This window comes from Scleropages formosus, chromosome 2 (assembly GCF_900964775.1).
Source record: "Scleropages formosus chromosome 2, fSclFor1.1, whole genome shotgun sequence".
NCBI classification, from domain to species: domain Eukaryota; kingdom Metazoa; phylum Chordata; class Actinopteri; order Osteoglossiformes; family Osteoglossidae; genus Scleropages; species Scleropages formosus.
The window spans coordinates 1,069,210-1,081,860 of NC_041807.1; the positions used below are offsets into that span (position 1 = coordinate 1,069,210).

Consider the following 12,651-nt stretch of genomic DNA (forward strand, 5'->3'; position numbering starts at 1 on the left):
GTGTGTGTGTGTGTGTGTGTGAGAGAGAGAGAGAGACAAGACAGGAGTACAGAACTTGGTGGGGAGTCAGTGCAAGAGTAGGAGCCAAAGCACACAGAGAACAAAACTATCAATATGTTGATTCACAGCTGGCTCTGTCCCACGCTGAAAAAAGCAGCCAGGCTCAAGTGTAAACACTGCAAAGTCACACTGCTGCCCGAACCAACCCCGCTGAGGTCTTTGTTACAAGAAATCTTTTGCACTCTGTTTACCGCGGAAGAGTAAATGCAGCTGCTGCTCACCGTTCTCGTTGTTGCGGTCCTGAACGAGATGCTGGTAGACGGAGTCCGGTACTTCAGATTGGCGGTAGTACCACTTGACGCTCATCAGAAGGTGGTCCCGTTTACTCTGAAAGCAACGAGGGGGGAGAGCCTCATGTGACACATGTAACCATCTGTTCCAAGGCCTAGTAACCAAGTTCTCCTGTGCATTGCAGTTTCGCTTCCTATAGTCAAACTGTGTATCGTACACCGTTTAAACTGCCCAGGTAGGTAACGGGTAAGTTTAGGTACCGCATTCAAGCACATTCCTTCGCAACCGCTCAAAGGGTTACCCTGTATTAGTGCATTTTATAATGGATGGTATTCCATCTGACACACGCTCTACAGTCTGTTTAGAACAATAAAGAATCATGAAAACAAAGACCCAGTTCACATGTTGAATGTGTTTAAAGCGGAAAGGGCCGAATTAGTCGGCGGACTTCTATCTGATGCAGCGAGCGTGAAATCTTCACTGCCCCCCACCGCAGCTCAGAGGGAGTGTTTACGGCGGAACGCTTGCGATTTAGCAAAGAAACAGCAAGTGGCAGCACTGAGTCGGGGATGCGACCACCACCTGTGTCTGCAGGACCCACAGAGAGAGAGAGAGAGAGAGAGAGAGAGAGAGAGAGAGAGAGAGAGAGACGCAGCTACATACAGACCAAGGCAGAACAAGGTGTTTTCATTAACTGACATGAAATGTTTATTAGTGCTTCACACAAACTCACTGACCATTCAGACGGTTTAAAAGAGCATTAAACAGACCACAACTTGGCAGAGCAGAGCAGGGCAGCTTGTTACGATGGGAGCCAGAAATCACAGCCGTTTTACATGACGATACATTACAGCCCCCTCTGCGCAAGGATGAGTGTCACTTTGCCAAAAAAGGAAGAACGATCCTGGAATCAGACGAGTTTTTCCTCTTACTTCTTCCCTTTAAGGCATTGCGATACCAGCTGTGAGTGCTAAAAAGCGACAGTTAAATGATTCAGCAGCGTTTCCCCTCCTTTCAGCCACCTGGTTCCGTCATGTCCACCCCGAGAGCAGCACGCACCGCGAAAAGCCCCCATGCACCCTGGGCCTCTCGTGGGGGGAGCGGCAGGCGGCCGGTGTCCAAAACGGCAGAGCTGCCTAATGGCAGCCTGCATGAGGGCAGGAGGGGGGGATGGGGGCCCAGCGGGGGCCCTCTGTTCTCCATTAAAACGCAGCACAGGAACCGGTGGAGGTAATTACAGCGCTCAAATGAGATGAGGGGGGCATTTACATAAAATATGTATATATTTAAAAATAACAAAAAAAAAAAAAAAAAAAAAAAACCCTCTAAATGCTGGGGGAAGAACTCAATGATACGTCTTCTAATATAAACGTACTGCTTTCACAGAAACGGTACAAAGAGCTTTGTTAAGATTTACAACACCTTCTGGTACCATACAGTACCTTTTCGCTATTGCAGCACTTTAGAATTTACCAGTAAAATGCCTTAAGCTTACGATGTAAACACACACAGACATGCACACACGACGGTGAAATGGCACAGCAATGACACCCAGTGCCACTCAGTTGTCTACATACATCCCACCGTCAGGAGCGATAATTGCACCAAGCTTCCATTAGGCAGAAATGACATTTCGGGATATTTATACGTGTTTAAATGCCGCGGTGACAGTGAAGTACTTCTCCTCCAATTAATCTGGAGTTCCTTTAACTCGGCAGAAGATCAGTGCTTCCCCAAGCTGCTGCTTTCCTCCCAAAACAGGGAGGAAAAAAGAAATGCAAAGAACAAAACCAAAGGCATCATGACGCTCTTCTGAGGGACGAGCGCCGGTCGTCTTCAATTCGCCGACCGTAGGGAGTCACCGAGTTCAAGTGTTTCTACCTTATAATCACCGCACCTCTCTTTGGAGCAGAGTCTGCTGCATGAGTGTGTTTGTGTGTGTACGTATATATTTCTCTGTGTGCATACATTGATAGATATATATACACACACAAATATTTTTATATATATATTTTTAAAAAAAAAAAAAAATCTGAAATCCCTGACCTTTCCTATATAGTCCATCGACTAGGAAATGACTGTTCCATTATTAAAGCCTAATTATGTTTGCATGTTGCACAGACCAGATCATCGCCCAGAATCAAATTATGGAGATAAGCACTCTTAAGCAGAATGGAGAGAGGCAGCGGCCACAGGCCATTAGAATCACAATGGTGAATTGATTAGCGTGTTCCCAACTGTGTTTCAAGCAGCAAAGCCCTCTCGCTGCCCCGGGGGCATCCCGCATAGCTGCTGCTTCTGACCACCCCTCCTTCTCTGCAACAGATCAGGACGTATTACACTTTGTTGGGGGGGGGGGCAGATGAAGAGCTCTCTTTTTTTTAAAAAAAAAAAAAAAAAAAAAAAAAATCTGGAACCAAATCCAGGCAGATCCAGCCACTTTGCACCAAATAACCCTGACTAGCCTCATTCACTGGTGGAGGAAGGAAGTCACGGTTGGGAACAGAACAGCAGCCGTTCAGTCCTTCTGCTTCCCCGAAATGGAGGACGAGGCTGAAACGCTCCTCTGTGAGCAAGAGGCCAGCGTGTGAGATCCAGCGTTCGCTGCTGGGCTACGTGCGTGTGCGCGCCAGGAGGAATTAAAACATGTTATACACTTCTAAAACACCCACAGATTCACACTTCAGCAGACAAAAGCCAGGAGGCAAATGTTAAAGCTACACACATGGGACCAGCATCCAATAAGTGTGCGGCGCAACACCTCGCTGTACACCCAGCTTACGTACACTGGCCCTGCGGACAGATCCAGGGCAGAACATTCAGAGCTAGAGAAAGCACCTGCCACTTCGGAGCAACTGACACAATGACAGTAGGAGGAGGGATGAAGAGAGAGGTCAGGCTGTGAGCCCACTACCCAACGCAGAGCAGCTTTCAAACGCGGGGCGATATCAGGGCTCGCGCAGCTGGGGAAAAATCCACTCACCATGTGTGGGTACCAGCTCCAGGGGACACCATGGGCACGGAGCACAAGTTCACCCTCTCCTCCTTAGCAGAAAAACAGCTCTAGCCCAGTAGTTCTCATCTAGCCCTGTGTATGTGGGTTTCTGTTGCAGCCGCTCAACTGGTTAATACGTTTTACTGCACTATTGACTGAAAGCACTGCACGTGAACCGGAGACGCATTCTTCTCAACAGCACCTCGTTCTTAAACGACATGCCGACGAACAGATGAACGGCACCACTTTTTCTCCGGCCGATATCCATGCTGGACAGAGAGTTTCCCTCTTATGCTTAGTCTCCCATTAGTAGAAATATTCCAGTTGTTAAGCATTGGGCATTTACTATGCCACTGCCTTCAGTGACTGAGAAAAAAAGATAAAAATGGACTCGGCCGCACGACAGCCATCGCAAATGGTTCGGCTATAAGCTCCACTCAAGCGCCCCTTCCTGCATAAAAGCCAGTGCACACTTGTTCCTTAAACAGCAACATCAAGAAAAGGCTTCAATTTTTTTTCTCTCTCTCCATTATATTCTCTTGTAGCACCTGGCCAAACGTGCGTCCTCTCCTGCGTACCACACCCCGTCAACAGCAGCGAGCATCCCTCCAGCAGCAGGTCGTGTAGCGGTGCTCGAACCCCACCTCCTGCTGCAGTACCCCAGGGCAAGGCATTTGCCCTGCATTTTTTCCAGTAAAAATTGCACAGTTGTAGAAATGGGTAAATCACGATAAGTCGTTTTGGGGAAAAGCATCAGCTGAATGAATAAACAAACGAATAAATAACCAGGGCTCTTGACAGTACTGTAAATAATTGATAAGGAGTTTAGACAAAGCAGTTTCCCCTTGACGAAACAAAGGAAGGACAGCGAGGTATCCCGGCTGGACTGAAGGCAATTACACCCCCACAAACCCCACACAGTTTAAACAGAAAGCTATTTGTAGTTACAGACATTTGCTGATAAATGAGATGTTCTAGAATAACAATCTCTAAACTTGATACTGTCACTCAGAGGAAACAGGACAACAAAATGCTGCGAAGCTATCATTTGATGGATCTTCTTCATCTCCCAATATAACAATAATCCAGTGTTCTGACAACTAAGTGTCCTTGTAAACCCATTGCTTTAATGCTTCAATCAGAAGATCTGTAAGCCATGACAAGTTTTTTCCCTTTTTTTTAAAAAAAAAATAAATAAATAAATAAAACACACTTTACAGTTGTGTGCCTAAATCAGAAAGCTCTTGTTCCCATCCTTCTCACAGTAATTAAATCAGAGCACAGCCTAGTTGACCCTCAAGGGCTTCAACGCCAGGCAGCACGGTGGTATGGCGAGGAGCGCTGCTGTCTCACAGCGCCTGGGTTGTGCGAGAGTATGTGGGTTCGATCCTCACTCAGTCTGTGGGGAGTTTGCATGTTCTCCGTGGGCTTCCTCCAGGTGCTCTGGTTTCCTCTCACAGTCCAAAGACGTGCTGTTTAGGTTCACCCATAGTGCGTGAGTGAGTGACAGTGTGTTTCACTGATGTATGGATGAGTGACCCAGTGCAAGTAGTGTATCTAGCAGTGTAAGTCACTGCGGTGAATAAGGTGTGTGGGCTGCTAACACTACATCGAGTTCATTGGAAGTCGCTTTGGAGAAAAGCGTCTGCTGAATAAATGTAAAACAAGTACACACATACACACACACACACGGGCCCTGGTGTTCACAAGAGGAACAGCTGAGCTTACAGACTTCATGGGCTGAAATGGGAAGGCAAACAGCAGGACAGGGCATGTGGAAGGCAAGGAGTGGGCACCGCTGCTTTCACAGGAAGAAAACAAAAGCTCATTAGGTTGTGGCACCTCTCACAGACTCGTGACAAGGCTTACACTAATAATGGTAAACAAGTGTTAATTACATGTCATTTCACTCCCTACAAAGCCCCCCACCTGGCATCTCCCCTGGCCGCCGCCAGGAAGAGCAAAAGGAGGTGGGCAGCATCCGATTTGTGACGGCTCCACTGTTAGAGAAGCGGGTGAGCCCTTCTTGTGCCCGTGCCATTTAGATATTAAATCTGCACTCGCTTTGAAGGTGGCCGACCCATCTGTCATCCTTGCTCCGTACTGGGTTTCTTGAACGTTAGCTAGTTCAAAGTGGGACATTTCCAAAGTAACAACACCAGGGCCTCTGCACATCCCTCATGTGAGGTTCCCGGTGAACCGCTGCTGCACGGATCTGTAAATGAGCTCCATCCCCGTGTCCCACCGGCGCTGGGCGATGGGGGATGACTCACGCTGCCTGCACAAGTAAATAACACTCATTACAACAGGTGCCACCACTTCAGTCTCCGAATCCATCAGACCGGCTGCTCCAAACCCCATCAACGGGGCTGTGTGAAAACAAGATAATAGCCTCTCACAGCTGATTTTATTGCTTTCAATCCCCATGCATGATTTCTCAATTTAAAATGCATTTAAATACTGGCCGTAATAAAAGCATTTAAACACAGTCTTTTAAAAACAAAAGCTTGGGGGGGAGGAAAAAAAAAAAAAAAAAAAAAAAACGCACTTGCTATCTTTGAGCAGGGTTGCTTAATGTGATTTGCTAGTGGCTGAGGTTGCCGTTTGGCATCCGTCACCAGCACTGAGATGTTTACTATAAGTGCCCTCTGGCTCCACCCACCCACGCAAGCCACAGCAGTTACCAGCTTAACTCGATCAGTCCATACTTCACTGCAAACAGTGCAGAAATAACGGTCGCAGCAGCAAGTAGCGTGTCGCTGATTACTTTCAAAGTACAGTCCATCCTCAGAACAATGGACAATATGTGGGGACGCAGTGTCTGCTGCGCCAAAAACACGCTTTTCCGGGTATTTGATATACTCGTACGGTAGATGTGGGTGCGTGTAGTGTACGAGTATGAGTATATGTACACATACGCACATAGTATGTGGAAAAACAGGTATACCCTCTTTCAATTCTATCGTTTTATGTACCGGGATGTGACATCAAAAAAAAAAAAAAAAATTATCTGGTCCTTACCAGGTCCAAAAATTAGGTAAATCTAATTTCATTTATTCAACGAAAAAGTAAGCCAAAATGTGGAGATCATGTGGGCAAAATGAATTACACCGATAGTGTTTCCATAGGAATCAACAAGGTAATTAGTAGCCAGGTGCCACTAATCAAATGCGCTTCATTAGCTGATGATGAGGAAGCGCAACCACCTTGGCAGTTTGGTAAGGCTGGAGCGTTCAGGTGTGTGTTGACACCATGTCAAGGATTAAAGACAGTAGCAAAGAGCTCAGAAGCCATCGCTTCTGTTCATCAGTCGGGGAGGTTATAAGGGCATTTCCACACCATCATTCTACAGCGAGAACAATATTTACTTATGGAAAACATTAAAGACAGTTGCCAATCACAGTAAATTCAGCCCAAGGTACATTGCTCGAAGAACTCGCAGAGAGCCCCGGAGCAATATGTAGAGATTAAGAGGCCACGGTCAACATGATAAACGCTGAAGTTCATGACAGAACGATCAGAAAAAGACCGAACAAGTGTGGCTTTCTCGAAAGGCCGTAGTCGGGAGAAAATCCCTTCTCTCCAAAAAGAACATAGCAGCACAGCTCAGGTTTGCAAAGATGCATCTGAGCAAACCACAAGCTTTCTGGAACAATGCCATATGGACAGACAAAACTGGAGATGTTTGGTCATTAGCCTATCACCATAAACACTTCAAGTCAAACATGAAGCACGGTGATGGAGGTGTGATGATTTGGGCTTGTTCTGTAGCTGCAAGACCCGGGGGCACCTTGCAGTCATCCGGTCAGCTATGAACTCCTCTTCGTACCAAAGCATTCTAGAGACAAACGGGAGGCCATCTGTCTGACAGCTAGCGCTGGGCCAAAACTGGGTCATGCAACAGGAGAAAAATCACAGCTCAGTTGCTGAAACGGAGAAGAATCAAGGTGATGGAACGGCCAAGGTTAAGTCCAGAGCTCAACCTCATTGAGATGCCGTGGCAGTACCTCAAGAGAGCTGTGCATAAACAAATTCCCTCCAACATCAATGAAGTGAAACAATGCTGTGAAGAGCAGCGAGAGATCGAGAAACTTGTAGAGAAAAAAAAAAAATCATGTGGTGCACTTTTCACACGTGGCTTCTGCATTTTGGATTATTTTTGTGAAATGACGACATAGGTTCAAATCTGTTATGTGCTCTTTGACTCAAGGTAAATTTACCTAATTTTATAACATGGTAAGAACCAGATGATTTTTTTTTTCTTATGTCCTGTCCTGACATACAGTATATAAGAATAGAACCACGAGGGAGTATGCTTTCTTTTTCGTTACTGCATATATACATACGCACACATACACACACACAGTATACGAAAATATATAACACACGCACACTCAATGTTTTATACGAAAATGTATATAAATGTTCCTGAAAAAGCAAAGTCGGAATAAAATGTATATAAAAATGACAATGAATTGCAAAAGCTGTGAAACGCATGCAAACTCGACCTCGGTTCTTAACCCTAACCCTGGGTCAGGTGCTCGGCTTGCTCCGATTAGCCGATCCATAGCGTGTAACGCAAACTCCGTGCACACGGCGGTACCTGCGTATGTGTATTTGTGTATTTATACATTATTTTTAATGCTTATATTTGTGTTTTATTGTACCCCCTCAAAAAAAAAAAAAAAATTATCGGCTGCTGTCCGTCATCCTGAAAATGTGTTCCGAAGCGTCTACCGTTCCACAATTGGACTGTAATTGCTACGAGGGCACGAGTGTGTAACGCTTTAAGGAAAAAATACACAGACACGGCCGGGAAAGCATTAGCTCACGCTACAACACACTTTCTGAACTATTTTGCTTTTAGCACAAGTGGTAGCCTCTTCAAAGCCGAAAGCGGCCCCACTGATTAACGCACGGCGAAGCGGGAGAGAAACAACTCTTGCGCCGACTATCAACAACATGGAGATCAGAGGCTCTCTTCGTGCCGGCACGACAGCGGCCTGACGTGAGGCACTTTAGAAGATCAATGCAGACAAGCGGCGGCAGCAGCAGAACACACACTCGCATTCAAATTTAGCCAACTGTGCCGTAGCACAGCGGGGCTGGGGTTACATCCACATACAGATGGGGAAGCCGCTCTCTCGCCAGCTGCTGCCGCTGCCAGCGGACTGCGAAGGCGACGCAGGGAAAACATTACAAATAATGATTGTCGTCACAATTCGATTAAGAGAGGCACAATCCACCCTGCAAATGGTGACTAATTGATCCTATAAATGGCAAGCCGGTCGATGGCTACTTTGCCTCCGTGGCCGAAGGAGTAAATAGCTGCCGGACTCCCTGGTGTTCTTGCGGGCGTGCGCCGCGCACGATTCGTGAGAAAATGATAATCGCTACGAGCAGTAAACCGCAGGTATTAATAATCTACATTGTTCAGCTGAATGTTTAATTTAAAAAGCTCAGCCCAGCCACCGTCTGGGACGCTTATCAACGCTCATCGTCTTCTTCTCGAGCGCACGCCACCTCTTGTACCTTGCTCTCTGGTGGAGTCACGCTCACTGAAACAGACTTGCTTTGGTGCTAGAACACTCTGTGTAGTTCTCCGGGTCAAAATGGAGTGCGGTTTAGTATTTTGGCCCATACGCTGTTTCTGTAGGAGGCATCCAAAAAAAAAAAAAAAAAAAAAAAGAGAGGTCTCCTACATCAAGGTACTGCTATAATTTCCATCATGATGCCATACAGGTCGGCACTACCAAAGATGAAACACAAAGAGCAATACGCTTATTCCCCAGATGCAAAACAGACGTAATTTTGCCTGATTTGTTCCATAAACCTCACATGCCCAGTTTGTTCATCATAGCATATATATATTACCAAAGGTGGTACTCTGGAATATTGAAAATTCTCCTACCACGGTGAGGGGAGAGAGGGGGGAGAGAGAAGAAGAAAGACAGAGCAAGGGCTTTTTAAATCTGAAACATGCCTGCAAGGCTTATCTTGGCACAGAGAGAACTGTGACTGCAGTGTAGCAGCGGGCTTGATTGAGCGCGGTAATGGCAGGCAGGAAATGAGAAGTTTTGGTTAAGCCACAGTTAATCGATCAGTGTATTCAGTCAAGTGTGTGCTGAGCCGTGAGTAAAGTGGCATCTCGGCGGTATCAAGTCCCAATACCGGTACAATCCCGCTCCCTCTTCGGAGCCTCGCACCCCATCGATCCCAACCCCTGACCCGAGCGCGCGGCAGAGCGACGGTAGGACCGCTGGCAAAATGCTCCTTTCCCGGTCCTGAAATATTTCTAACCCTGCCCATGACTTGTTGTCTTGATTTTTTTCAGCTGGGTGCACAATCCGCTCACCTTCCACCGTGACGGCGCCCGAGGGGCCGCGGGGTGCCACAGCTAGTCTCTGGGGCCGGACGGTGTGCCGACGAAATGTCTCACAAGCTCTCGGGGCTCAGCGCGAGAGCAGCTGCCCGAGGCTCCGTGCGAGCTGCTCTGTTCTGCCGTGTGAACTCGGCTTATTCAAGTGGAAGCAGAGCTGATACAACGTTATTAGCTGCCACCCCCGAAGAAAGGAGCTCTTTAGAAAGCAACTGGCCCACGGTGAACAAGCTGCTTTACACAGACAACACAATCTCTCAATACAAGACGTTCGCTGTCATCTACAGGATGTATGAGGTGAAGGCAGAACAACAGTGCAGTGTTTACTGCAATATTTGAGGCTTCTGAGCAGAAAAAGTAACATAGAGAAATGGCACAATCACTAGGTGAAAACAAAACCCCTCCACAACACGGCAGGATTAGCTCCAAACCAAAACATACAGCAACCCTGCTTCCGAGATGCCAGTCATGGGCGTGTGCGCGCGCACGCGTCGGGAGGAGGGGGTTCCAGGCATCACCGCCAGTAACAAGAAACTGCCTTCAACCATCCTCATTTCTCATTTCCAGACAAGAGAGAGTGAGCCTAATTGACAGGGGCTGCCTTCAGCACGTATGTCCTCACCGCCGCATTCTTACTGTATGTAGCGCCAAGCGAACACAGCCACACATCTGATCATGCTCCATTTCCACTTCTGAGACAAGACGTACTTTGTACTTTTGCGGGCAAATAGCCAGTGTCGATACGTTACGAAGGCCACACATTTCAGAAGCGTTTGCCTGCGGAGTGCACACTTTTGAGCCAGTCTTCAGCTGCACATATATCATTGACTTTGTGGGACCTTGTAGGGTACATTTTCATTTTGAACTCGTTACTTAAGCCATACTTGATGTTTGCTCATATTTATCTGTCAAGCAGTTATGATGCAAGATAAAGAAGTTCATCCATCAATCATCATCATCATCAACAATCACTCTTGCAATGCAGAACCGTTGGTGGTCCAGAGCCCATCGCAGGCATTAGGTAAGCTACGCCCCGGAGGCATGGGCAGAACATGCAAACTCCACACAGACCGAGCTGGTTTCAATCCCACTGCCCGAAAGCTGTGAAGCACCAGTGCCACCCAGCATGCCACTGCGCCAAACTAAAGCCGGAACTGATGAAGTTCACAAATTATACATTTGTACAGAAACATTTACCAAAATGTTTAAGAAGTAGGGGGTGCGGTGGCGCAGTGGGTTGGACCACAGTCCTGCTCTCCGGTGGGTCTGGGGTTCGAGTCCCGCTTGGGGTGCCTTGCGACAGACTAGTGTTCCGTCCTGGGTGTGTCCCCTCCCCCTCCAGCCTTACGCCCTGTGTTACCGGGTTGGCTCCGATTCCCCGCGACCCCGTATGGGACGAGCGGTTCTGAAAGTGTGTGTGTGTGTGTGTGTGTTTAAGAAGTACATCCCTTTGAGGTCTGGGTCCCCCATCATAAAGCTAAATGGGGGGAGATCTTCACCAGCTTCCTTCGAGCGCCCAGAAGTCATATCCTTTTCACTTTTCTGCGGTAACTTACCCAACAGTTGGATTTATTATGCCCTGTAGCACATGAGCAGCCCGCAGCAGTATCAGTCAAGTTACTCAAACCACACCGGCGTTGACTACACAGCCCCCATTCCCTGGCCCTGCTCTTCCCCGACTTGTTTCCAAGCAAGCTGCTTACATAAATGCACTCAGAATGCGGAAGGAATCACAAGCAGACTGTCAGAAACAATAAGGCCACTTGTCTCCAGGATCTCCAGCTTTCCACCAGACAGCATCATAAATAAGTGAATTGTTCTCAGCGCCACACTGCTTATCTGAACATGTACATGCGCAACTATTGGCACCAGGTGAATCACTCCGGGCTGCATGTTACTGTGACATCAAGGAACCGGGAACCCCATGCGGATATGCGTGACATACCGTTACATATTTTTGAGGGCCAAAGAAATGAGTACAGAGAAACAACTGACAGATCGTCGGTCCTAACGCAAACGTGGTACGAACACCAGACAACAGCAGCACAGGTCACGATGTACTTTTCCCGTCATTCGTATCCGAACGACGTACGAAGGAAGATTTCATCCGCACGCTGCGCACAGCTGCGTCCACTCGAGTCACTACACACACATATGCGCCACTGGAGTCGTCGCAATTGTACGCGCCTACCACACGTATCTCCGAAAGCTCTGTGCGCAATAAGCGTCCTCCGATTTAGCGAGGTGCCTGAAGACAGGAGCTCCACTCGGCACAGAGGGGACCTCGTATCCAGGAGCTGCGAACTCGCCGTTGCCTTTCGTCTCCCGTCTTCTCCCGAAGAGCAGCCAGAGCGGCAGTCCCCGAACGGTGCGGACGGCCCTGCTACCATGCGACACTCGCATGTAATTTACCCCAAATGGTTCACGCCTAATTGCCTGAATGAAGGCAGTGCTGGTACAGGAGAGTTAGGCCCAAATAAGCAGTACGCTAAGGTGAATGTCTTTCCAGCAGACAAGGCTTTTCAAGAGCAACTCTAATTTTAGGATCTGAAAGCCTTAACGGGAACGAAGTTAGTTTTCAAAGTTTTCACTCCAGTAAAACGGTGCACAATAGTAGCGCCAATTGCTTGTTAATATTCACACATCTAATTTATCCAATAAGGGTGTTTGTGCACGAACGGTTCGTCAACAGCAGTTTTTTGTTTTTCTGGGCAACTTTCATTCTAAGACGAAAGCAGTATTTCCATGACAAAAAAAAGCTGTACTTTGATGGATTAAAGCTACATTCACTACAGCCATACACACTCAATACGATACTAGCGTGAGAAGTACAGCTATCTGAGACCTTTATTTAATGTGATTTCTGTCTCTTTCGAAAGTCCTGTGTAATTCAGTAGGTATAGATTTCCAGTGTTTCTGTCAGTGCCTGTGGAAGCACACCATGTCCCATAAAACTGCATTTCCATTCCCCTTCTAATAACCGGTT

The 12,651-nt window shown here is 47.3% G+C and overlaps 1 protein-coding gene across 2 annotated transcripts in view; it reads right to left on the reverse strand.

Annotated features, from left to right (window-relative positions):
- LOC108933885 (arginine-glutamic acid dipeptide repeats protein-like) overlaps positions 1–12,651 on the reverse strand; it is a 151,525-nt gene that overhangs the window by 56,112 nt on the left and 82,762 nt on the right. For both annotated transcript variants that reach the window (XM_029260115.1, XM_029260117.1), the window contains exon 4: positions 282–387. In XM_029260115.1, coding sequence (XP_029115948.1) covers positions 282–387 — 106 coding nt within the window. The remainder of the gene's footprint in view (positions 1–281; positions 388–12,651) is intronic.